This window comes from Pristiophorus japonicus, unplaced genomic scaffold (genome assembly GCF_044704955.1).
Source record: "Pristiophorus japonicus isolate sPriJap1 unplaced genomic scaffold, sPriJap1.hap1 HAP1_SCAFFOLD_351, whole genome shotgun sequence".
Taxonomy (NCBI): Eukaryota; Metazoa; Chordata; class Chondrichthyes; family Pristiophoridae; genus Pristiophorus; species Pristiophorus japonicus.
This window is the reverse complement of record NW_027253336.1, coordinates 55,473-82,524: the sequence shown is the minus strand read 5'-3', so window position 1 is coordinate 82,524 and position 27,052 is coordinate 55,473. Positions and strand designations below refer to the sequence as shown.

General features: G+C 55.8%; 1 protein-coding gene across 1 annotated transcript; it reads left to right on the top strand.

Annotated features, from left to right (window-relative positions):
- Positions 1-26,337, top strand: LOC139250218 (uncharacterized; the record flags this gene model as incomplete). The annotated part of the gene is made up of 11 exons (XM_070872710.1): positions 1-82; positions 8,813-8,992; positions 14,353-14,511; positions 16,146-16,301; positions 17,090-17,239; positions 17,803-17,955; positions 19,295-19,447; positions 21,936-22,091; positions 23,480-23,632; positions 25,034-25,198; positions 25,918-26,337. Coding segments are annotated over exons 1-11 (1,927 nt in total), but the record flags the coding sequence as incomplete, so codon positions are not given.
- Between the last annotated feature and the right edge of the window lie 715 nt (positions 26,338-27,052).

The following is a 27,052-nucleotide window of genomic DNA, read 5'->3' as shown; positions in this document are numbered from 1 at the left end:
ATGTCTCGGCCAGACCTGCTGATTCAGATCTCTCAGGCAGCCGACAGCAGACCGATTTCTGCCCGGGTCCTAACCGTGCGCGGTAATTAAAACGTACTCGCGCCTTTGACATGGCTTCCATCGGCTGGTGTCCGCCACCCGCTTGAGATCCTGCCGACTACGCCAATTGTAGCCGAGTTTTGATCCGAGCCCAATTGCTCAACGGATGGTTTAAATCGCACCCCCACCACCCGCCTTACGAAAGTTCTAGACCCGGGAATTATTATTCGGAGTGTGAATGAAATGAGTCACGGACAGGAAGTCTCCGGTGAAAAATCGTACTTATGTTTATTTGGTCTAACATACACTGGCAAAACAAGCACTACGAAACGTGATCAGTGTCTCTGTGGAGAATAAAATCCAGGTTACAAACAACATACACACAGTACAGAAACGAGACCCAGTAACATCCAGTAATGTCCGGGCGGACTCTAACTCCACCCCGACCGAGAAATTACCCAGTCGGAACTTCCTCCCCAGAATAGCCCTGAAAAGCTTCAGTTCTGAGCAAACCCTGAGCCCTTACACCTCACCCAGCTCGCCTGGGACACTCGCGACCATGCTCACCTCCACACGTAGCCGATCTCGATCCGCTCTTCACCTGCCGAACCGCGGCTTGGTGGAGCGAGAGCGAGAGGGAGAGAGAGGGAGCTCTCTCTAGGTACAAGCTGCAAGCTGCCAGCTACAAGCTAAAAGTTACGAGCTAAACATAAAGTGAAACGAGCCTGACTTTATGGGAGTCGTGCTAACCCTGATCTTTCCCGCCAGTCTTTAAAACTGCTTTGTTTCTGAGCACGGGCACTTAGTCAGTGATGGGCCGTCCATCCGATGTGTATTGGGCTGGTGGCCCTGAGTCTGGCCACCTCTCTCAGTCTTTGTGTTGGGAAAACCTGGCTCCTCTTTGGCTGGCCAGGCTGGTGGGTTCATTGTTCTGTTTTCCTACTGAGGTGGGGGTGAGAGGTTGCTTTTGTATATTAGAGTGGCTTTGTTAGTGCCCCCCCCCGAACTTCCTGACCGATAGCTCCTGTGTCAATGGCCCCCTTCCTGACCGATAGGTCCTTTGTCAATGGCCCACTTCCTGACCGATAGCTCCTTTGTCAATGGCCCACTTCCTGACCGATAACTCCTTTGTCAGTGGGCCCCACGTCCTGACCGATAGCTCCTTTGTCAATGGCCCCCTTCCTGACCGATAGCTCCTTTGTCAATGGCCCACTTCCTGACCGATAGCTCCTTTGTCTGTGGCCCACTTCCTGACCGATAGCTCCTTTGTCAATGGCCCCATTCCTGACCGATAGCTCCTTTGTCAATGGCCCCCCCTTCCTGACCGATAGCTCCTTTGTCAATGGCCCCCTTCCTGACCGATAGCTCCTTTGTCAATGGCCTCCTTCCTGACCGATAGCTCCTTTGTCAATGGCCCCCTTCCTGACCGATAGCTCCTTTGTCAATGGCCTCCTTCCTGACCGATAGCTCCTTTGTCAGTGGGCCCCACGTCCTGACCGATAACTCCTTTGTCAATGGCCCCCCCTTCCTGACCGATAGCTCCTTTGTCAATGGCCCCCTTCCTGACCGATAGCTCCTTTGTCAATGGCCTCCTTCCTGACCGATAACTCCTTTGTCAGTGGGCCCCACGTCCTGACCGATAACTCCTTTGTCAATGGCCCCCCCTTCCTGACCGATAGCTCCTGTGTCAATGGCCCACTTCCTGACCGATAGCTCCTTTGTCAATGGCCCACTTCCTGACCGATAGCTCCTTTGTCAATGGCCCCCTTTCTGACCGATTGCTCCTTTGTCAATGGCTCCCTTCCTGACCGATAGCTCCTTTGTCAATGGCCCACTTCCTGACCGATAACTCCTTTGTCAATGGCCCCCTTCCTGACCGATAGCTCCTTTGTCAATGGACCCCCTTCCTGACCAATAACTCTTAGTCAATGGCCCCCTTCCTGACCGATAGCTCCTTTGTCAATGGCCCCCTTCCTGACCGATAGCTCCTTTGTCAATATTCCCCTTCCTGACCGATAGCTCCTTAGTCAATGGCCCACTTCCTGACCGATAGCTCCTTTGTCAATGGCCCCCTTCCTGACCGATAGCTCCTTTGTCAATGGCCCCCTTCCTGACCGATAGCTCCTTAGTCAATGGCCCACTTCCTGACCGATAGCTCCTTTGTCAATGGCCCCCTTCCTGACCGATAGTTCCTGTGTCAATGGCCCCCTTCCTGACCGATAGTTCCTGTGTCAATGGCCTCCTTCCTGACCGATAGTTCCTGTGTCAATAGCCTCCTTCCTGACCGATAGTTCCTGTGTCAATGGCCGCCCCTTCCTGACCGATAGTTCCTGTGTCAATGGCCGCCCCTTCCTGACCGATAGTTCCTGTGTCAATGGCCTCCTTCCTGACCGATAGATCCTGTGTCAATGGCCCACTTCCTGACCGATAGTTCCTGTGTCAATGGCCCCCTTCCTGACCGATAGTTCCTGTGTCAATGGCCGCCTTCCTGACCGATAGATCCTGTGTCAATGGATGACTGACAGTTCTTTTATCACAGCTAACTGCCATGCGTTCTCGGGAGTTTTAACAAAAACAGCTTTTTCACATAAATGCACAGGCCAACCCCAGCACAGGTTAGATGCAGGAAGAACGTTCCCAATGTTGGGGAAGTCCAGAACCAGGGGTCACAGTCTAAGGATAAGGGGTAAGCCATTTAGGACCGAGATGAGGAGAAACTTCTTCACCCAGAGAGTGGTGAACCTGTGGAATTCTCTACCACAGAAAGTTGTTGGGGCCAATTCACTAAATATATTCAAAAAGGAGTTAGATGAAGTCCTTACTACTCGGGGGATCAAGGGGTATGGTGAGAAAGCAGGAATGGGGTACTGAAGTTGCATGTTCAGCCATGAACTCATTGAATGGCGGTGCAGGCTCGAAGGGCCGAATGGCCTGCTCCTGCACCTATTTTCTATGTTTCTATGTTTCTCAAGCTTCACTGCCCTTTACTTTGCTCTGGGCGGGGAGACCAGCTGCAGATTGGTCTGTAGCCAGCCTTCTGCAGTGATAGAAAGTTGCAAGCAAACTTTTATACACGTAAGGGGTGTAGGGGGCGATGGTGGGGGTTAAACCGCTCCTTACTGCAGGGCATGAGGCCTGGGGAGGGGCATTGTGTGTGTGTGTGGGGGGGGGAGAGGGGGAGGGGCACTGTGTGTGTGGGGGGGAAGGGGCAGTGTGTGTGTCTGGGGGGGCAGGGGCCTGTTGGAGGGAGGGGCCTGTGTTTGGGGAGAGGGGGAGGGGCCTGTGTTTCGGGAGAGGGGGGCTGTGTTTGGGGAGAGGGGGAGGGGCCTGTGTTTCGGGAGAGGGTAGGGGCCTGTGTTGGAGGAGGGGTCTGTGTTTGGGGAGAGGGGGCGGGGCCTGCGTTTGGGGGGAGGGGCCTGTGTTTGGGGAGAGGGGGGCTGTGTTTGGGGAGAGGGGGAGGGGCCTGTGTTTCGGGAGAGGGTAGGGGCCTGTGTTGGAGGAGGGGTCTGTGTTTGGGGAGAGGGGGCGGGGCCTGCATTTGGGGGGAGGGGCCTGTGTTTGGGGGAGGGGCCTGTGTTTGGGGAGAGGGGGAGGGGTCTGTGTTTGGGGAGAGGAGGAGGGGCCTGTGTTTGGGGGGGAGGGGATGGGCCTGTGTTTGGGGAGAGGGGGAGGGGCCTGTGTTTTGGGAGAGGGGGAGGGGCCTGTGTTGGGGGAGGGGTCTGTGTTTGGGGAGAGGGAGAGGGGGAGGGGCCTGCGTTTGGGGGGGAGGGGCCTGCGTTTGGGGGGGAGGGGCCTGTGTTTGGGGGGAGGGGCCTAGGGGGGGCGGGGCCTGGGATGAGAGTGTTGCCTTGTGAGGAGAGATTGAGTAGGTTGGTTCTATACTCTTCGGAGTTTCGAAGAATGAGAGGGAATCTGATTGAAACGTACCAGATTCTGAGGGGGGTTGACAGGGTAGATACTGAGAGGATGTTCCCCCGGGCTGGGGAGTCTAGAATCAGGGGTCACACAGTCTCAGGAAAAGGGGGCGGCCATTTAGGACGGAGATGAGGAGGAATTTCTCCTCGTGAATCTGTGGAATTCTCTACTCCAGAGAGCTGTGGAGGCTGGGACATTGAATATATTTAAGGCGGAGATAGACAGATTTTTGCGCAATAGGGGAGTCAAGGATTACTGAGGGTGTGCTGCACTGTCGGAGGGTCAGTACTGAGGGAGTGCCGCACTGTCGGAGGGGCAGTACTGAGGGAGTGCCGCACTGTCGGAGGGGCAGTACTGAGGGAGTGCTGCACTGTCGGAGGGGCAGTACTGAGGGAGTGCCGCACTGTCGGAGGGGCTGTACTGAGGGAGTGCCGCACTGTCGGAGGGTCAGTACTGAGGGAGTGCCGCACTGTCGGAGGGGCAGTACTGAGGGAGTGCCGCACTGTCGGAGGGTCAGTACTGAGGGAGTGCCGCACTGTCGGAGGGTCAGTACTGAGGGTGTGCCGCACTGTCGGAGGGTCAGTACTGAGGGAGCGTCGCACTGTCGGAGGGTCAGTACTGAGGGAGCGCCGCACTGTCGGAGGGGCAGTACTGAGGGAGTGCAGCACTGTCCGAGGGTCAGTACTGAGGGAGCGCCGCACTGTCGGAGGGGCAGTACTGAGGGAGCGTCGCACTGTCGGAGGGTCAGTACTGAGGGAGTGCCGCACTGTCGGAGGGGCAGTACTGAGGGAGCATCGCACTGTCGGAGGGGCAGTACTGAGGGAGTGCCGCACTGTCAGAGGTGCCGTCTTTCGGACGAGACGTTAAACTGAGGCCCCATCTGATCGCTGCGTCGGGCCAACTCTGACCCCTGGGGCCTATCAGACCTTGAGCCCTGGGGACTATCAGTCCCTGACCCCTGGGGACTATTAGTCCCTGACCCCTGGGGCCTATCAGACCCTAACCCCTGGGGCCAATCAGACCCTGACCCCTGGGGCCAATCAGACACTGACCCCTGGGGCCAATCAGACCCTGACCCCTGGGGCCAATCAGACCCTGACCCCTGGGGCCTATCAGACCCTGACCCCTGGGGCCAATCAGACCCTGACCCCTGGGGTCGAACAGACCCTGACCCCTGGGGCCAATCTGACACTGACCCCTGGGGACTATCAGACCCTGACCCCTGGGGCCTATCAGACACTGACCCCTGGGGCCTATCAGACACTGACCCCTGGGGCCTATCAGATTCTGACCCATGGAGCCTGGGGCCTATCGGACTCTCCCTCGGACTTGCCTCACCTTGTGTGAACGAGTAGACACATTTTTTGCCACACCCAATATCGCAGCACTGTTTATGGGCAGTGCAATCATCATCGTCCTCACAAGACTGGGTGAAATTCTTCTTGCACAGAAATGTCACTTTGGAAAGTTCCGGGCATTTCTTTTGTTTCACTAAATAAAACAGAATTTAAAATGAGTTAAATGGCTGAGGAGGCAAAATTTGTAAAACCCCAACACTGTCCCATCGAACACTCCCAGGACGGGTACAGGGGGTTAGATACAGAGTAAAGCTCCCTCTACACTGTCCCATCAAACACTCCCAGGGCAGGTACAGGGGGTTAGATACAGAGTAAAGCTCCCTCTACACTGTCCCATCAAACACTCCCAGGGCAGGTACAGGGGGTTAGATACAGAGTAAAGCTCCCTCTACACTGTCCCATCAAACACTCCCAGGGCAGGTACAGGGGGTTAGATATAGAGTAAAGCTCCCTCTACACTGTCCCATCAAACACTCCCAGGGCAGGTATAGCACGGGTTTAGATACACAGACATCTGGAGGCATAAGCTACTGGCTGTAACTGACCCTTGGCATTAACTCACACCCGACCCCATAGGACAACACATCGCATGTTAAAACAATTTTCTTGCATGTTGGAGCATAACAAATTGCGTGCTCTATCAAAAGCCCTTCCGTGGCTGTCCCCCCAGACCCATTTGCGACCTTTGCGTAGGAGCACGTGTAGCAGCTCTAACAGCGTGCTCAGTTTGGGAAGAAAATTACCAAAATAGTTCAGGAGCCCCAGGAACGAACGCAGCTCCGTCGTGTTACGGGGTCTGGGTGCTCTCTGGATCGCTTCCGTTTTGGACGCAGCAGCTCTGATCCCGTCTGCTGCTACCCTCATCCCCAGGAATTCTACCTCTGGAGCTAGGAAGACGCACTTCGCCTTTTTCAGTCGCAGACCTACCCGGTCCAGTCTGCGTAGCACCTCCTCCAGGTTGTGGTGTTCTTCAGTATCGTAACCCGGGATGAGGATGTCGTCTTGAAAAACCACCGTCCTTGGAATCGACTTGAGGAGACTTTCCATGTTTCGTTGAAAGATCGCGGCGGACATCTGTTGTACTCAAACAATCCCTTGTGTGTCGTGATGGTGGTCAGCTTCTTCGACTCACTCGCCAGCTCCTGGGTCATGTAAGCTGAGGTCAGGTCCAATTTTGAAAAAAGTTTGCCACCGGATAGCAAAGAGATCCTCAGCTCTCAGTAGCGGGTACTGGTCTTGGAGTGACACCCGATTGATGGTGGCCTTGTAATCACCACATATCCTGACCGACCCAGCCGCCTTGAGCACCGGCACAATCGGGTTCGCCCAGTCACTGAATTCGACTGGCGAGATGATGCCTTCCCTCAGCAGGCGGTCCAATTCGCCTTCTATCTTTTCTCGCATCATGTACGGCACCGCTCTGGCCTTGTGGTGTACTGGCCTGGCGTCCGGGTTTATGTGAATCACTACCTTGGTCCCCATGAAAGTGCCAATGCTGAGTTGAAATAGTGAGTCAAATTTGTCCAGGACCTGTGAGCATGATATTCGCTCCACAGAAGAAATTGCATTGACATCGCCCCATTTCCAGTTCATGACAGCAAGCCAACTCCTCCCCAGCAGTGCGGGACCGTCCCTCGGGATAATCCAGAGTGGCAACCTGTTCTCCGAATCTTTGTGGGTCACGACTACCGTGGCGCTGCCGAGCACTGGAATGATCTCCTTTGTATATGTCCGTAGCTGTGAGTCAATCAGCAATAATTTTGGCCTCCTGGCCTTGGACGCCCACAACTTGTCGAACTGTTTGATACTCATCAGCGACTGGCTGGCCCATCTGTGTCTAGCTCCATTGATACTGGGATGCCATTGAGGAGCACTTTCATCATTATCGGTGGCGTCCTGATGTATGAACTGTTTATGTGCTCCACATGAACTCGCTGAACTTCAGCTTCCAGTGATTTCCCCCAGTGTCCATTTGGCCTCGTAGGGCTTACATCGGGCCCGTCCTCCTCGTACATCAACCTGGCTGCAGGCTTCCTGCACATACGCGCCTAGTGACCGCTGACGTTGCAGTTTCTGCAGGTATATTGCTGATGCCTGCAAGCTCTGGCTGTGTGTTTGCCTCCACACCTCCAACATGAGCCGTTGTTGGAAACAAAAGGTCCATTACCAGTCGATCGTCTCTGACTGTCTCTGTAACTGTCCTTAAACGCACCTTGACAGGTGTTGATGGCCCCATTACTGGCCGCATTGTCCCTTGCGATGGCATGAATCGCCGTTCAGCTGGCCATTGTCTCTGTTGAATTCCCTCTTTGGGTTTGACTACATGCTCGGGCATGTCCGATTTCCCCTGTCTGCCTGGAGAACTGTGTGCCGCGTTAACAATGTTGACTCCCTGTCCATTTGCTGCATTTAAACCAAGATTTTTGTCAAACATCATTCTGGTCTCTTCCTCCCCTGAGATAAATGTCTGGGCCATCAAAGCTGCCGTTTCCAGGGTCAAGTCTTTGATCTCAATCAATTTCCTGAAAACCCCAGCGTGCCCGATGACTTCAATAAAAAAATCTCGCAGCATCTCCGCTCTGCATGCATCTGGGAACTTGCATAGGCTCACCAGTCGCCGGAGGTCTGCCACGAAGTCTGGAACGCTTTGCCCTTCTCGCCGCCAGTGCGTGTAAAGCCGGTGTCTCGTCATGTGCATGCTGCTCGCCGGTTTAAAGTGTTCCCCGATCAACTTACTGAGCTCTTCAAAAGTCTTGTCCGCCGGCTTCTCTGGCGCTAGAAGGTCCTTCATCAGGGAGTACGTTCTGGATTCACAAACCGTCAGGAGATGAGCCCTGCGTTTGTCAGCCGAATCCTGTCCCAGCCATTCCTTAGTGACAAAAATTTGCTGTAGTCTCTCAATAAAATCGTCCCAATTATCACCAACACAGTTCCTCTCGTCTGTGCTGCTAGTGGCCATGCTCGCGTGGTTTAAATCCCAGTTTCTCGTCGCCAATAATATGTTCTTACTATACAGTACAAATGCACACGAGGCCCATACTAGAGAGAAGGTCACTCTGTGACCAGTAACCTTTATTCGCCAGCACTGAAGTGGAGAAGATGGGTGGAGCTTCTACTTTTATACCTGAAAGTCCAGGTTAGGAGTGTCTCCCACAAGTTCACCACCTAGTGGTCAGTTTTCTCACGGTGTACAACTTAGGTCAGTTGATACATGGATTACAATGACAGTTGAATACATGACACACTCTCTCTCTCTCTCTCTCTATGACTCCCTCTCTAATCTCTCCCTCTCTTTCTCTGTCTCTCTCTCTGTCTCTCCCTCTGTCTCTCCCTCTTTGTCTCTCTCTCTCTCTCTCTCTCTCTCTCTCTCCCTCTGGCTCTCTCCCACTCGCAGTCTCTCTCTCTCTCTCTCTCTCTCTCTCTCTCTCTCTCTTCTTTGTCTCTCACTCTCTCTCTGTATTTCCTGTTACCACCCCTAACTCAAACCCTTGCTTTCGCAGAGTGGAATGCCAAGGAATGCCCTGCTGTGTCCAGACTGGAACGAGTGTGCGAAACGAATCGCAGCGAGTCCTGTGAGGAGGATGGGGATTGCGGGAAGTGGAAGCGGTGTTGCCAGACTTCCTGTGGCAGGAGATGTGTCCACTCCTTCATGGGGCAGGGCCAGACTGCGGCATTGGCAGGTAAAGCCACGTGGTCAGTCTGTCCAGCAAAGAACCCGACTGCCTCAGATCAAAGAAAAGCAGAACCACAGTCCCGGCAGCCTGGGACCGATAGGCCCCTTACCCCAGCAGCCTGGGACTGATAGGATCCTGCTCCCTGCAGCCTGGGACTGATAGGCCCCTGACCCCAGCAGCCTGGGACTGATAGGCCCCTGCTCCCAGCAGCCTGGAACTGATAGGTCCCTGACCCCAGCAGCCTGGGACTGATTGGCCCCTGCTCCCAGCAGCCTGGCACTGATAGGCCCCAGACCCTAGCAGCTTGGGACTGATAGGCTCCTGACCCCAGCAGCCTCACAGGTTGCCCAAACTCGGCCTTGTATCCCGTTGAGTATCTACTCTTTGGTGCTGACCAATATCTATCCTTCAATCAACATCACTAAAACAGATTATCTGGGTCATAATCACGTTGCTGTTAGTGGGAGCCTGCTGTACGCAAATTGGCTGCCGCATTTCCCACATTACAACCGTGACTCCACTTCAATATGTACTTGATTGGCTGTAAAGCGGTTTGGGACGTCCAAGGTGACCTATTTTTATTTTCTATGGTAACAGATTCTAAGGACTGAATGGGCCTCCTGTTCCTGTGTTACAGGCTCGAGGGGCCGAATGGGCCTCCTGTTCCTGTGTAACAGGCCCGACGGGCTGAATGGGCCGCCTGTTCCTGTGTAACAGGCCCGAGGGGCTGAATGGACCTCCTCCTCTTCCTGTGTAACAGACTCGAAGTGCCGAATGGGCCTCCTCCTATTCCTGTGTAAAAGATCAAGAGGCTGAATGGATCTCCTCCTGTTCCTGTGTAACAGGCCCGAGGGGCTGAATGGGCCTCCTGTTCCTGTGTAACAGGCCCGAGGGACTGAATGGGCCTCCTGTTCCTATGTAACAGGCTCGAAGGGCTGATTGGGCCTCCTCCTGTTCCTGTGTAACAGGTCCGAGGGGCTGAAAAGGCCTCCTGTTCCTGTGTAACAGTCTCAAGGGGCTGAATGGATCTGCTCCTGTTTCTGTGTAACAGGCCCGAGGGGCTGAAAAGGCCTCCTGTTCCTGTGTAACAGGCTCGAGGGGCTGAATGGGCCTCCTGTTCCTGTGTAACTGGCCCGAGGGGCTGAATGGGCCTCCTCCTGTGCCTGTGTAACATGCCCGAGAGGCTGAATGGGCATCCTGTTCTTGTGTAACAGGCTCGAGGGGCTGAATGGACCGCCTGTTCCTGTGTAACAGGCCCGAGGGGCTGAATGGGCCTTCTCCTGTTCCTGTGTAACAGGCTCAAGGGGCCGAATGGGCATCCTCCTGATCCTGTGCAATAGGCTCAAGGGGTTGAATAGATCTCCTCCTGTTTCTGTGTAACAGGCCCGAGATGCTGAATGGGCCTGCTGTTCCTGTGTAACAGGCTCAAGGGGCTGAATGGACCTCCTCCTGTTCCTGTGTAACAGGCCCGAGAGGCTGAATGGGCATCCTGTTCTTGTGTAACAGGCTCGAGGGGCTGAATGGACCTCTTCCTGTTCCTGTGTAACAGGCCCAAGGGGTTGAATGAGCCTCCTCCTGTTCCTGTGTAACAGGCTTGAGGGGCTGAATGGGCCTCCTCCTGTTCCTGTTTAACAGCCTCACAGGGCTGAATGGGTCTCCTCCTGTTCCTGTGTAACAGGCTCGAGGGGCTGAATGCGCCTCCGTGTTGTAACAGGCTCGAGAGGATGAATGGGCATCCTTTTCCTGTGTAACAGGCTCGAGGGGCTGAATGGGATTCCTCCTGTTCCTGTGTAAGAGGCCCAAGGGGCTGAATGTGCCTCCTCCTATTCCTGTGTAACGGGCTCGAGGGGCTGAATGGGCTTCCTGTTCCTCTGTAACAGGCTCGAGGGGCTGAATGGGCCTCCTCCTGTTCCTGTGTAACAGGTCCAAGGGGCTGAATGGGCCTCCTCCTGTTCCTGTGTAACAGGCCCGAGGGGCTGAATGGGCCTCCTCTTGTTCCTGTGTAACAGGCTAAAGGTTCTGAATGGATATCCTCCTGTTTCTGTGTAACAGGCCCGAGGGTCTGAATGAGCCTCCTGTTCCTGTGTAACAGGCTCGAGGTGGCTGAATGGGCCTCCTCCTGTTCCTGTATATCAGGCCCGAGGGGCTGAATGGGCCTCCTGTTCATGTGTAACAGGCTCGAGGGGCTGAATGGGCCTCCTCCTGTTCCTGTGTAACAGGCCCGAGGGGCTGAAAAGGCCTCCTGTTCCTGTGTAACAGGCTCGAGGGGCTGAATGGGCCTCCTCCTGTTCCTGTGTAACAGGCCCAAGGAGCTGAATGGATCTCCTCCTGTTCCTGTGTAACAGGCCCGAGGGGCTGAATGGGCCTCCTGTTCCTGTGTAACAGGCCCGAGGGACTGAATGGGCCTCCTGTTCCTATGTAACAGGCTCGAAGGGCTGATTGGGCCTCCTCCTGTTCCTGTGTAACAGGTCCGAGGGGCTGAAAAGGCCTCCTGTTCCTGTGTAACAGTCTCAAGGGGCTGAATGGATCTGCTCCTGTTTCTGTGTAACAGGCCCGAGGGGCTGAAAAGGCCTCCTGTTCCTGTGTAACAGGCTCGAGGGGCTGAATGGGCCTCCTGTTCCTGTGTAACTGGCCCGAGGGGCTGAATGGGCCTCCTCCTGTGCCTGTGTAACATGCCCGAGAGGCTGAATGGGCATCCTGTTCTTGTGTAACAGGCTCGAGGGGCTGAATGGACCGCCTGTTCCTGTGTAACAGGCCCGAGGGGCTGAATGGGCCTTCTCCTGTTCCTGTGTAACAGGCTCAAGGGGCCGAATGGGCATCCTCCTGATCCTGTGCAATAGGCTCAAGGGGTTGAATAGATCTCCTCCTGTTTCTGTGTAACAGGCCCGAGATGCTGAATGGGCCTGCTGTTCCTGTGTAACAGGCTCGAGGGGCTGAATGGACCTCCTCCTGTTCCTGTGTAACAGGCCCGAGAGGCTGAATGGGCATCCTGTTCTTGTGTAACAGGCTCGAGGGGCTGAATGGACCTCTTCCTGTTCCTGTGTAACAGGCCCAAGGGGTTGAATGAGCCTCCTCCTGTTCCTGTGTAACAGGCTTGAGGGGCTGAATGGGCCTCCTCCTGTTCCTGTTTAACAGCCTCACAGGGCTGAATGGGTCTCCTCCTGTTCCTGTGTAACAGGCTCGAGGGGCTGAATGCGCCTCCGTGTTGTAACAGGCTCGAGAGGATGAATGGGCATCCTTTTCCTGTGTAACAGGCTCGAGGGGCTGAATGGGATTCCTCCTGTTCCTGTGTAAGAGGCCCAAGGGGCTGAATGTGCCTCCTCCTATTCCTGTGTAACGGGCTCGAGGGGCTGAATGGGCTTCCTGTTCCTCTGTAACAGGCTCGAGGGGCTGAATGGGCCTCCTCCTGTTCCTGTGTAACAGGTCCAAGGGGCTGAATGGGCCTCCTCCTGTTCCTGTGTAACAGGCCCGAGGGGCTGAATGGGCCTCCTCTTGTTCCTGTGTAACAGGCTAAAGGTTCTGAATGGATATCCTCCTGTTTCTGTGTAACAGGCCCGAGGGTCTGAATGAGCCTCCTGTTCCTGTGTAACAGGCTCGAGGTGGCTGAATGGGCCTCCTCCTGTTCCTGTATATCAGGCCCGAGGGGCTGAATGGGCCTCCTGTTCATGTGTAACAGGCTCGAGGGGCTGAATGGGCCTCCTCCTGTTCCTGTGTAACAGGCCCGAGGGGCTGAAAAGGCCTCCTGTTCCTGTGTAACAGGCTCGAGGGGCTGAATGGGCCTCCTCCTGTTCCTGTGTAACAGGCCCAAGGAGCTGAATGGGCCTTCTCCTGTTCCTGTGTAACAGGCTCGTGGGGCTGAATAGACCTCCTCCTGTTCCTGTGTAACAGGCTCGAGGGGCTGAATAGGCCTCCTCCTGTTCCTGTGTCACAGGCTCGAGGGGCTGAATGGGCCTCCTGTTCCTGTGTAACAGGCTCGAGGGGCTGAATAGGCCTCCTCCTGTTCCTGTGTCACAGGCTCGAGGGGCTGAATAGGCCTCCTCCTGTTCCTGTGTCACAGGCCCGAGGGGCTGAATGGGCCTCCTGTTCCTGTGTAACAGGCTCGAGGGTTGAATGGGCCTCCTCCTGTTCCTGTGTAACCGGCCCGAGGGGCTGAATAGGACTCCTGTTCCTGTGTAATAAGCCCGAGGGGCTGAACGGGCCTCCTCCTGTTCCTGTGTAACAGGCCCAAGGGGCTGAATGGGCCTCCTCCTTTTCTGTGTAACAGGCTCGAGGGGCTGAATAGGCCTCTTCCTGTTCCTGTGTCACAGGCTCGAGGGGCTGAATAGGCCTCCTCCTGTTCCTGTGTAACAGGCTCGAGGGACTGAATGGGCCTCCTCCTGTTCCTGTGCCACAGGCTTGAGGGGCTGAATGGGCCTCCTCCTGTTCCTGTGTCACAGGCCCGAGGGGCTGAATGGGCCTCCTGTTCCTGTGTTACAGGCTCGAGGGGTGAATGGGCCTCCTCCTGTTCCTGTGTAACAGGCTCGAGGGGTGAATGGGCCACCTGTTCCTGTGTAACAGGCTCGAGGGGCTGAATAGGCCTCCTGTTCCTGTGTAACAGGCCGAGGGGCTGAATGGGCCTCCTGTTCCTGTGTAACAGGCCGAGAGGCTGAATGAGCCTCCTGTTCCTGTGTAACAGGCTCGAGGGGCTGAATGGGCCTCCTCCTGTTCCTGTGTAACAGGCTCGAGGGGCTGAATGGGCCTCCTCCTGTTCCTGTGTAACAGACTCGAGGGGCTGAATGGGCCTCCTCCTGTTCCTGTGTAACAGGCTCGAGGGGCTGAATGGGCCTCCTGTTCCTGTGTTACCGGCCCGAGGGGCTGAATAAGCCTCCTGTTCCTGTGTAACAGGCTCGAGAGGCTGAATAGCCCTCCTGTTCCTGTGTAACAGGCCCAAGGGGCTGAATGGGCCTCCTCCTGTTCCTGTGTAACAGGCCCGAGGGGCTGAATAGGCCTCCTGTTCATGTGTAACAGGCTCGAGGGGCTGAATAGCCCTCCTGTTCCTGTGTAACAGGCTTGAGGGGCTGAATGGGCCTCCTCCTGTTCCTGTGTCACAGGCTCGAGGGGCATGAATGGGCCTCCTCCTGTTCCTGTGTAACAGGCCCGAGGGGCTGAATAGGCCTCCTGTTCATGTGTAACAGGCCGAGGGGCTGAATGGGCCTCCTGTTCCTGTGTAACAGGCCCGAGGGGCTGAATAGGCCTCCTGTTCATGTGTAACAGGCCGAGGGGCTGAATAGGCCTCCTGTTCCTCAGTTGCTCAGCACGCCAGAGACGCCCCGGTGCTGCAATCCTCAATCCCACCCATTCCCAGCTCTTGCCTGTCCTTTCTCCAGATCAGACTGCCGGTAACTGCCCTGCCCCACAGCGACTCTCCTTCATGTGCGAACTGAAGTTCGGGGAGGTGTGCGATGACGACGACGACTGCTACGCCTGGCAGACCTGCTGTAACACCAGCTGTGGCAACCGATGTGTCCACTCGTTCTCCGGCAAGGGTAAGCTAACCGATCGGGTCTTTGCCCCCCTCCCCCGGCCCCCAAACACCTGGTGATGGAGGGCGGAGAGGGGGAACTGGGGGTGGGGGAACGAGCTCCAGATTACAGGCATCAAACCCAACTGTGTGTATCCCTGTCCGCTTCGGGAACTGTGACCCTCCACCCTGTGGCTCCCGAAGGTCAAATCCCAGACTCTGAGGAGATAGAGGGGCACCTGTCTGTCTGATATAAGAACCGAAGAACGTAAGAATTAGAGCAGGGCTCGGCCATTCGGCCACACCAGCCTTCTCCGCCATTGCATAAGATCATGGCCGATTTTCTACCGCAAGTCCACTTTCCCGCTCTGTCCCCATATCCCTCGATTCTCATTGTGTCTAAGAATCGAGTGATCTGCTTCTTGAATATACTCAATGACTGAACCTACACAGCCCTCTAGGGTCGAGAATTCCAAAGGTTCACCACTCTCTGAGTGAAGAAATTTATCCTCAGTCCTAAATGGCCGACCCCTTATCCTGAGACTGTGTGACTCCTGGTTCTACACTCTCCAGGGTGAAACATTCTCCCTGCATCTACCCTGTCAATCCCCTCTCAGAAATGTATACGTTTCAATTACCTCTCATTCTTCGAAACCCCAGAAGAGTATAGGCCCAATCTACTCAATCCCTCTTCATCAGGAAATCCAGTGGAATCTTGGCCTTTATTGCAAAGGGGATGGGCCATAAAAACAGGGAAGTCTTGCTACAGTTATACAGGGTATTGGTGAGGCCACACCTGGAGTACTGCGCACAGTTTAGTTTTCCATATTTACGAAAGGATAGACTTGCTTTGGAGGCAGTTCAGAGAAGGTTCACTCGGTTGATTCCATAGATGAGGGGTTTGACTTATGAGGAAAGGTTGAGTAGGTTGGGCCTCTACTGATTGGAATTCAGAAGAATGAGAGGTGATCTTACCGAAACATATAAGATTATGATGGGGCTTGACAAGGTGGATGCAGAGAGGATGTTTCCACTGCTGGGGGAGACTAGAACTAGGGGTCATAATCTTAGAATAAGGGGCCGCCCATTTAAAACTGAGATGAGGAGGAATTTCTTCTCTCAGAGAGTTGTAAATCTGTGGGATTCGCTGCCTCAGAGAGCTATGGAAGCTGGGACATTGAATAAATTTAAGACAGAGAGAGACAGTTTCTTAACCGATAAGGGGATAAGGGGACGGGCAGGGAAGTGGAGCTATGTCCATGATCGGATCAGCCATGATCGTATTAAATTGAGCAGCAGGCTCGAGAGGCCGTATGGCCTACTCCTGCACCTATTTCTTATGTTCTTATAGGACAACCCTCTCACCCCAGGAATCGGTCTAGTGAACCTCCGTGGCCTCCAGTCCAAGGTAGGTTTACAGGGAAGGGGACCAAACTGACGGAGGAACTGGGTGGGAGCACGGTGTCCTCTCGTCCGCTGGGCACCTGGAGTCAAATCCCAGGGCCAGAAGAGATGGAGGCCCCTCTCTCTCTGACGGGGTCAGTGGGGCAGGCACTGTCGACACGCCCAAGCCCCCCGGTGCCCACCTCTAGCCCCAGCTCGGTCAGGGAGTGATCAATTGATGGCGAGCAGCACTGACCGATCATGTTCTTTCTACAGGGCGTGAACGGAGATGCCCGGAACCTTCCAGAATGACCCACATCTGCACGATGAGCTTCAACACCCAGTGCAACAACGACAGCAGCTGTGAGGGTTGGCAGACTTGTTGCGACGCTAGTTGTGGAAACAGATGTGTCCCTAAGTTCCTCACCAGAGGTAACAGTTTACTCCGTATCTAACCTGAGCTGTACCTGCCCAGGGAGTGTGTAATGGGACAGTGTCGAGGGAGCTTTACTCTGTATCTAACCTGAGCTGTACCTGCCCTGGGAGTGTTTGATGGGACAGTGCAGAGGGAGCTTTACTCTGTATCTAATCCCGTGTACCTGCCCTGGAAGTGTTTGATGGGTCAGTGTAGTGGGAGCTTTACTCTGTATCTAACCCCGTGCTGTACCTGCCCTGCGAGTGTTTGATGGGACAGTGTCGAGGGAGCTTTACTCTGTATCTAACCCTGTGCTGTACCTGCTCTGGGAGTGTTTGATGGTACAGTGTAGAGGGAGCTTTACTCTGAATCTAACCCCCTGTACCTGCCCTGGGAGTGTTTGATGGTACAGTGTAGAGGGAGCTTTACTCTGTATCTAACCCTGTGCTTTACCTGCTCTGGGAGTGTTTGATGGGACAGTGTCGAGGGAGCTTTACTCTGTATCTAACCCTGTGCTGTACCTGCTCTGGGAGTGTTTGATGGTACAGTGTAGAGGGAGCTTTACTCTGTATCTAATCCCATGCTGTACCTGCCCTGGGAGTGTTTGATGGTACAGTGTAGAGGGAGCTTTACTCTGTATCTAACCCTGTGCTGCACCTGCCCTGAGAGTGTTTGATGGGACAGTGTAGAGGGAGCTTTACTCTGTATCTAACCCCCTGTACGTGCCCTGGGAGTGTTTGATGGGACAGTGAGGTGGACACTGGCCCTGCTTCTCTCTATCTCACTACCACCTTGTACCTTGCAGCGACCCAGTGCCCAGCCTCCAGCCGATTGGACTCCTTCTGCGAGATGAGGCTGGGAGCCATGTGTGAGAGTGATGCTGACTGCCTGGCCTGGTCCTCGTGCTGTGACGCCGACTGTGGAAAGAGATGTGTTCCCCGCTTCTTCATGGCCAGTGAGTGTTTCCAAGGGTCTGTGATGATCGGACTCCATCTCCTGGACCCGCGGGACCAGAACTAGGCTCGGGATGGAGCCTGGACCTTTCCTGCTCTGTGTATGTGTGTGTGGGGGGCTCAGTCCCACACCGGGTGTGAGAGATCAGGCTAACTCAGCACTAGGCCCGGGATGGAGCCTGGGCCAAGCTGCCTCGCCATTGATCCCCGATTACATGGATCCTTCTTAATCCTCGATTAGGGGGCTACCGAGGAAGTCCCTCGATTAGGGGGGTACCGAGGGACTCCCCACGTTCGGGGCATACCGAGCGAGTCCCTCGATTCTGGAGACCCTCGATTCGGGGCATACCGAGCGAGTCCCTCGATTAGGTGGTCCGGAAGAATTAGGGGGGCCCGAGGGACACTCTCGATTAGGGCTGTCCCAAAAGATTAGGGTGGGTCCAGAGGCAGACCCTGCATTACGGCGGTCCGGAAGGATTAGGGAGGGTCCCGAGGAAGACCCTCTCCATCAGCCGGAGCTGGAAGGTTCTCGGTTCCTGACTGACCCCTGATTTCTGTGTTCCAGAGGACGACACCTGTCCAGCCCCCTACCGGCTCGCTCCGATGTGTGACCTGAAGCTCGGGGACCAGTGCAGCGGGGACAACGATTGTGACAGTTGGCAGACCTGCTGTGACACCAAATGCGGAAAAATCTGTGTCGCCAGTTTCACAGACATGGGTAAGGAGCGAAACGGCTGGACTGGGCAACGGGCGAGGGGGATGGAGAGCTCAGACGGTTTCTCGGCTTGACGACACAGCCGAATGACAACCCCTCCAACAGTGCAACGCTCCCTCAGTACTGCCCCTCCAACAGTGCAACGCTCCCTCAGTACTGCCCCTCCAACAGTGCAATGCTCCCTCAGTACTGCCACTCCAACAGTGCAACGCTGCCTCAGTACTGCCCCTCCGACAGTGCAACGCTCCCTCAGTACTGCCCCTCCAACAGTGCAATGCTCCCTCAGTACTGCCACTCCAACAGTGCAACGCTGCCTCAGTACTGCCCCTCCGACAGTGCAACGCTCCCTCAGTACTGCCACTCCCAACAGTGCAACGCTCCCTCAGTACTGCCACTCCAACAGTGCAACGCTGCCTCAGTACTGCCCCTCCGACAGTGCAACGCTCCCTCAGTACTGCCACTCCCAACAGTGCAATGCTCCCTCAGTACTGCCACTCCAACAGTGCAACGCTGCCTCAGTACTGCCCCTCCAACAGTGCAATGCTCCCTCAGTACTGCCACTCCAACAGTGCAACGCTGCCTCAGTACTGCCCCTCCGACAGTGCAACGCTCCCTCAGTACTGCCACTCCCAACAGTGCAATGCTCCCTCAGTACTGCCACTCCAACAGTGCAACGCTCCCTCAGTACTGCCCCTCCAACAGTGCAATGCTCCCTCAGTACTGCCACTCCAACAGTGCAACGCTGCCTCAGTACTGCCCCTCCGACAGTGCAACGCTCCCTCAGTACTGCCCCTCCAACAGTGCAACGCTCCCTCAGTACTGCCCCTCCAACAGTGCAATGCTCCCTCAGTACTGCCACTCCCAACAGTGCAACGCTCCCTCAGTACTGCCACTCCCAACAGTGCAACGCTCCCTCAGTACTGCCCCTCCGACAGTGCAGGGCGGTGCTCCCTCAGTACTGCCCCTCCGACAGTGCGGCGCCCCCTCAGTACTGCCCCTCCGACAGTGCGGCACTCCCTCAGTACTGCCCCTCCGACAGTGCAGGGCGGTGCTCCCTCAGTACTGCCCCTCCGACAGTGCGGCGCCCCCTCAGTACCGCCCCCTCCGACAGTGCGGCGCTCGCTCAGTTCCACCCCTCCGACAGCGCAGTGCAGTTCTCTTCAGTACTGCCCCTCCGACAACGCAGTACAGCGCTCCCTAAGTACTGCCCCTCTTGTCAGCGCAGTATGGCGGTCCCTCAGTACTGCCCCTCCGACAGCGTTGTCTGTACTGCCCCTCCGACACTAACCTGTTTTGTGCTGTGTAACCCCCACCTCCTGTAAAATACAACTTCCTCTTGCAGATGAAGAAGACGAATGCCCCGATTCATACCGGGCGAGGCATATCTGCGCCAGGAACTCGAGCCAGGTTTGCCGCAGTGATGAGGAATGTTCGTCGTGGAAGCAGTGCTGCGACGTCGGTTGTGGGAAGCGATGTGTTTACTCCTCCTGGCACAGTAAGGGCGGCCCCATAATACACAGCTCGCACCATCGCCACACTCCCAACGCTCGACAGCAGCAGGAACCCACTGTGTGGACTCTGCCTGACAAGGCTAGACCCCAGGCTGTGGTACTCTGTGTCTGATAGGCCCCAGGTTGTGGTACCCTGTGTCTGAAAAGCCCCAGGCTGTGGTACCTTGTGTCTGATACGCCCCAGACTGTGGTACCCTGTGTCTGATAGGCCCCAGGCTGTGGGACCATGTTTCTGATAGGCCCCAGGCTGTGGGACCATGTTTCTGATAGGCCCCAGGCTGTGGTACTTTGTGTCTGATAGGCCCCAGGCTGTGGTACCTTGTGTCTGATATGCCCCAGGCTGTGGGACCCTGTGTCTGATAGGCCCCAGGCTGTGGGACCATGTTTCTGATAGGCCCCAGGCTGTGGTACCTTGTATCTGATAGTCCCCAGGCTGTGGTACCTTGTGTCTGATAGTCCTCAGGCCCCTGTGTCTGATAGTCCCCAGGCCCCTGTGTCTGATAGGCCCCAGGCCCCTGTGTCTTATAGGCCCCAGGCCCCTGTGTCTGATAGTCCCCAGGCCCCTGTGTCTGATAGTCCCCAGGCCCCTGTGTCTGATAGTCCCCAGGCCCCTGTGTCTGACAGTCCCCAGGCCCCTGTGTCTGATAGTCCCCAGGCCCCTGTGTCTGATAGTCCCCAGGCCCCTGTGTCTGATAGGCCTCAGGCCCCTGTGTCTGACAGTCCCCAGGCCCCTGTGTCTGATAGTCCCCAGGCCCCTGTGTCTGATAGTCCCCAGGCCCCTGTGTCTGATAGTCCCCAGGCCCCTGTGTCTGATAGTCCCCAGGCCCCTGTGTCTTATAGTCCCCAGGCCCCTGTGTCTGATAGTCCCCAGGCCCCTGTGTCTGATAGTCCCCAGGCCCCTGTGTCTGATAGTCCCCAGGCCCCTGTGTCTGATAGTCCCCAGGCCCCTGTGTCTGATAGTCCCCAGGCCCCTGTGTCTGATAGTCCCCAGGCCCCTGTGTCTGATAGTCCCCAGGCCCCTGTGTCTGACAGTCCCCAGGCCCCTGTGTCTGATAGTCCCCAGGCCCCTGTGTCTGATAGTCCCCAGGCACCTGTGTCTGATAGTCCCCAGGCCCCTGTGTCTGATAGTCCCCAGGCCCCTGTGTCTGATAGTCCCCAGGCCCCTGTATCTGATAGTCCCCAGGCCCCTGATTCTGATAAGCCCCAGGCCCCTGTGTCTGATAGTCCCCAGGCCCCTGTGTCTGATAGTCCCCAGGCCCCTGTCTCTGATAGTCCCCAGGCCCCTGTATCTGATAGGCCCCAGGCCCCTGTGTCTGACAGTCCACAGGCCCCTGTGTCTGACAGTCCCCAGGCCCCTGTGTCTGATAGTCCCCAGGCCCCTGTGTCTGACAGTCCCCAGGCCCCTGTGTCTGATAGTCCCCAGGCCCCTGTGTCTGATAGTCCCCAGGCCCCTGTGTCTGATAGTCCCCAGGCCCCTGTGTCTGATAGTCCCCAGGCCCCTGTGTCTGATAGTCCCCAGGCCCCTGTGTCTGATAGTCCCCAGGCCCCTGTGTCTGATAGTCCCCAGGCCCCTGTGTCTGATAGTCCCCAGGCCCCTGTGTCTGATAGTCCCGAGGCCCCTGTGTCTGATAGTCCCCAGGCCCCTGTGTCTGATAGTCCCCAGGCCCCTGTGTCTGATAGTCCCCAGGCCCCTGTGTCTGATAGTCCCCAGGCCCCTGTGGCTGATAGTCCCCAGGCCCCTGTGGCTGATAGTCCCCAGGCCCCTGTGTCTGATAGTCCCCAGGCCCCTGTGTCTGATAATCCCCAGGCCCCTGTGTCTGATAGTCCCCAGGCCCCTGTGTCTGATAGTCCCCAGGCCCCTGTGTCTGATAGTCCCCAGGCCCCTGTGTCTGATAGTCCCCGGTTCCTGGATCTGATAGGCCCCGGGTCCCTGGATCTGATAGGCCCCAGGCCCCTGTGTCTGATAGTCCCCAGGCTGATAGAGTGGATAGGAATTACCTATTTCTCTTAGCAGAGATGTCAATAACCAGGATGCATCGATTTAAAGTAATTGGTCGAAAGTTTGGAGGGGAGTTGAGGTCAATTTCTTTCACCCTGAGGGTGGGGGGGGTCTGGGGCGGAACTCACTGCCTGAAAGCGTGGTAGAGGCAGAAACCCTCACACATAGCTTTTTGTCGACCGGCACAGACATGACGGGCCAACTGACCTCCTCCTGTGACATAATTCTACCATAACTGAAGTCCCTCGTGGCCGGTTCCTGTCTGGTAAATCCCCTCCGCACCCTCTCCAAGGCCTTCACATCCTTCCCAAAGTTAGCGGTGCCCAGAATTGGACACCATTCTCCAGCTGTGGCCCAAGCAGTGGGTTTATAACACTTTGGACAATAACTCCCTTGCGTTTGTACTCTCGGGCTGTTTCTCAAGCCCAGCGTCCCTTGTGCTTTAACCATCTCTGGGTGTCTTCCTTTACAAGGCAAAAGACGACAGTGCCCCAGCATCAGCTCACTGAGCAAGGTTTGCACCATGAAACTGGGGGACGAGTGTGAGGGAGACGGGGACTGCGACCGTTGGCAGAGGTGCTGCAACGCCGGCTGTGGCAAACGCTGTGTCTTCAAATTCTTCAAAGGAGGTGAGGAGACCCACAGTTTGGGGGAGGGGGGGAGGTGAGGAGTCCCACAGTTTGGGGGGTGTGAGGTGAACTACAGTTTGGGAGAGGGGGGGAGGTGAGGAGACCCACAGTTTGGGGGGGTGAGGAGACCCACAGTTTGGGGTGTGAGGAGTCCCACAGTTTGGGGGGTGAGGAGACCCACAGTTTGGGGGCTGAGGAGACCCACAGTTTTGGGGTTGAGGAGACCCACAGTTTGGGGGGTGAGGAGACCCACAGTTTGGTGGGTGAGGAGACCCACAGTTTGGGGGGTGAGGAGACCCACAATTTTGGAGGTGAGGAGACCCACAGTTTGGGGGGTGAGGATTGGTTAATGGGGCAGTGTAGAGGGAGCTTTACTCTGTATCTAACCCCGTGCTGTACCTGCCCTGGGAGTGTTTGATGGGACAGTGTAGAGGGAGCTTTACTCTGTATCTAACCCCCTGTACCTGCCCTGGGAGCGTTTGATGGGACAGTGTCGAGGGAGCTTTACTCTGTATCTAACCCCGTGCTGTACCTGCCCTGGGAGTGTTTGATGGGACAGTGTCGAGGGAGCTTTACTCTGTATCTAACCCCGTGCTGTACCTGCCCTGGGAGTGTTTGATGGGACAGTGTAGAGGGAGCTTTACTCTGTATCTAACCCCCTGTACGTGCCCTGGGAGTGTTTGATGGGACAGTGTAGAGGGAGCTTTACTCTGTATCTAACCCCCTGTACCTGCCCTGGGAGTGTTTGATGGGACAGTGTAGAGGGAGCTTTACTCTGTACCTAACCCCGTGCTGTACCTGCCCTGGGAGTGTTTGATGGGACAGTGTAGAGGGAGCTTTACTCTGTATCTAACCCCCTGTACCTGCCCTGGGAGTGTTTGATGGGACAGTGTCGAGGGAGCTTTACTCTGTATCTAACCCCCTGTACCTGCCCTGGGAGTGTTTGATAGGACAGTGTAGAGGGAGCTTTACTCTGTATCTAACCCCCTGTACCTGCCCTGGGAGTGTTTGATGGGACAGTGTAGAGGGAGCTTTACTCTGCATCTAAACCCCTGTACCTGCCCTGGGAGTGTTTGATGGGACAGTGTAGAGGGAGCTTTACTCTGTATCTAACCCCCTGTACCTGCCCTGGGAGTGTTTGATGGGACAGTGTAGAGGGAGCTTTACTCTGTATCTAACCCCGTGCTGTACCTGCCCAGGGAGTGTGTGATGGGACAGTGTAGAGGGAGCTTTACTCTGTATCTAACCCCCTGTACCTGCCCTGGGAGTGTTTGATGGGACAGTGTAGAGTGAACTTCAGTCTGTATCTAACCCGCCTCACCCACAGACGTGGATGTTGATAACCGTGGAGACCATAAAACCAATCTGGGTTGCGGTTTACCTTACAGAGAACAGCAGCTGCCCCTCTCCCAGCCGCCTGGGTCCCATGTGTGATGTCAACTACGGGAAGGAGTGCGTGGACGACGACGATTGCGATCTGTGGTTGACTTGCTGCGACGCTGGCTGTGGGAAAAGATGCGTCCATCGAGCTTCCCGACTCGGTAAGAGGGACGGTCCTTCCTGGGAATCAGCAAATACCCTCTGGGGCAGTAACAATGTCCAGTTCTGGGGCCACACCTCGGGAAGGATCATTTAGCCTTGGAGGGGGTGCAGCGCAGATTGACCCCAGTAGTACCGGGGTGGGCTAATAGGGCTAAAGGTGGAGGGTCCACCATTGCTGGCTGAGCCTTCAGGTGCCCAGGGTCCGAAGCACTGCACTTCCCTCCCTGTTCACTTCAATTCGTAACTCCCCAGATAATGAAGCAGTCCGTGCCCGAGTGCAGCAAGTCCGGGACGGCATTCAGTCTCGGGCTGGTCAGTGGCAAGTAGCATTAGTGCCACACAGGTGTCAGGCAATGACTATCTCCCAAGTGAGAGTCTTAACCACCTCCACGTGACATTCAACAGCATTAACATCGACATATCCCCCCACCATCAACATCTGTGGGGTCACCATTGACCAGAAACTAAACTGGTTCAGCTACATAAATACCGTGGCCACAAGAACAGGTCAGAGGCTGGGTATTCTGCGGCCAGTGTCTCACCTCCTGACTCCCCAAAGCCTTTCCACCGTCGACAAGACACAAGTCAGGAGGGATATTCCTGATGGAATACTTCCCACATGCCTGGATGAGTTGCAGCTCCCAACAACACTCGAGGAGCTCGACACCATCCAGGACAAAGCAGCCCGCTTGATCGGCACGCTAGCCACTGCCTCCAACACTCCCTCCCTCCACCTCCGGCACACCATGGCTGCAGTGTGTACCATCTACAAGACGCACTGCAGCAACTGGCCACGGCTTCTTGGGCAGCACCTCCCAAACCCGCCACCTCTACCCGCCTCGAAGGACAAGGACTGCAGGCGCATGGGAACACCACCACCTCCAAATACTGTGTGAGAAGCTGCATCTCACGGGCCTGCAGCGGTTGAAGAAGGCGTCTCACCAGCACCTTCTCCAGGGCCATTCTGGAAGGGGCACTAAACGCTGGGCCGTGCCCGTGACACCATCATCCCAGGACTGACCAAAAGAAGAACCGCTCCAGCTCTCGCTCCTCAAATAACAGACGGATGAAAAATGTACATCTGTGTCCATGATGGACCTCATCCCCTGTGTGTTGACGATTGCTGTGCGGACGGGGGCTTCGGGGGAGGGGGAGGATACAGAGGTTAATGTCCAGGGGAGGGGGGATTCAGTGGGGGTGGGGGGAGGGAACAGGAACCTTTAACTCCTTCCACATCCCCGTCCCCCACCCCTTGCCCGATTTCCCTCAGTCCCGTCCCATCGAGGAGTGACACGAGACTCTGAGCTTCATGTCCACAATCCGCCTCCCTCGGGGGGTTCTCGATACTCAGCCCGCTCGCCGAGGTTAATATCACCCTGTCGCCTTTATTTTCTCAACAGCAGAAAAGACAGACAGGAAATGTCCCGAGCCTTCTACGACTCAACACATGTGTGATAAGGCGGAGGTGGAGACATGCGAGTCGGACAGGGATTGCGGAGGCTGGAAGCAGTGCTGTGACGTCGGGCACTGTGGGAAACGATGTGTCTACACGTACCGCCTGACAAGTGAGTACAAATGGAGTATAAAAGCAGGGAAGTCTTGCTACAGTTATACAGGGTGTTGGTGAGGCCGCACCTGGAGTACTGCGTGCAGTTTTGGTTTCCATATTTACGAAAGGATACACTTGCTTTGGAGGCAGTTCAGAGAAGGTTCACTCGGTTGATTCCGGAGATGAGGGGGTGACTTATGAGGAAAGGTTGAGGAGGTTGGGCCTCTACTCATTGGAGTTCAGAAGAATGAGAGGTGATCTTATCGAAACGTATCAGATTATGAGGGGGCTCGACAAGGTGGATGCAGAGAGGATGTTCCCACTGATGGGGGAGACTAGAACTAGGGGGCATGGTCTTAGAATAAGGGGCCGCCCATTTAAAACTGAGATGAGGAGGAATTTCTTCTCTCAGAGGGTTGTAAATCTGTGGAATTCGCTGCCTCAGAGAGCTGTGGGAGCCGGGACATTGAATATATTTAAGACAGAGATAGACAGTTCCTGAACCGATAAGGGGATAAGGGGGCGGGCAGGGAAGTGGAGCTGTGTCCATGATCGGATCAGCCATGATGGTATTAAATTGCGGAGCAGGCTCGAGGGGCCGAATGACCGACTCCTGCTCCTATTTCTTATGTTCTTATACGGGAGAGTTTCTGGGCCTCATACCCTTACACGCATTCAATTCTGTTTGTTGCTCTGGTCGTAGACTTTTTCTTTAACCCGTCCTTGCCGTTGCAGAGAGCTGTCAATCCGATGAAGACTGCAGCCGCCCTCTGACCTGCTGCCGTCTGAGTTGCCGGATGGAGTGCCGCCAATCTTTGAGTGGAGACGGTGAGGGCGAGACGGAGAAGGGAGACAATGCAAGGGCAGTGACCAGTTCTCAGCTGGAGGAGGTCGAGGAGGTCGGAGACAGGGCGACGGAGAAGGGAGACAACGCAAGGCGCAGTGGGGAGTTCGAGGAGGACGGAGAGGGGGAGGAGGGAGCGGAGGAGGATGAGGAGGGAGAAGGGGAGGAGGATGAGGAGGGAGAGGGGGAGGAGGATGAGGACGGAGAGGGGGAGGAGGAGGGAGTGCAGGAGGAGGAGGATCAGGAAGAGGACAAGGTGATTGAGCTGCGTGGCTGCAGCCAAGGGAACTGGGGCAAGGGCACTGCCACGGGTGAGACAGGGAAACTTAAGGGACACGGTAAAGGGGCATGGAAACCGAGGGGGAGTGGTAGACAGACGTGGAAACCGAAGGGGAGTGATGGACGGACATGGAAACCGAGGGGGAGTGATAGACGGACATGGAAACCGAAGGGGACTAATAGACAGACATGGAAACCGAAGGGGACTAATAGACGGACATGGAAACCGAAGGGGACTAATAGACGGACATGGAAACCGAAGGGGACTAATAGACGGACATGGAAACCGAAGGGGACTAATAGACGGACATGGAAACCGAAGGGGACTAATAGACGGACATGGAAACCGAAGGGGACTAATAGACAGACATGGAAACCGAAGGGGACTAATAGACGGACATGGAAACCGAAGGGGACTAATAGACGGACATGGAAACCGAAGGGGACTAATAGACAGACATGGAAACCGAAGAGGAGTAATAGATGGACACGGAAACCAAAGACACAGTCCAGCTAGCGGGAGCGGCTCGACACACAGCCGCCTCACACCCACCGTGTGCATACACCAGGCGGCACCAACTCGGACCAGACTCCTGGCTCACTGAGCAATCGCTTCATCCTCTTAGAAACAGTGCTGGGGACCAATCAGGAAGGAGGAGATGTATGAGCCGCTGCGGGGGGGACAGAATCCCAGCCCCAACTCCCGAGTCGCCCAGCAAAATCCGGCAGTCGTGATTGTTGCAGGAA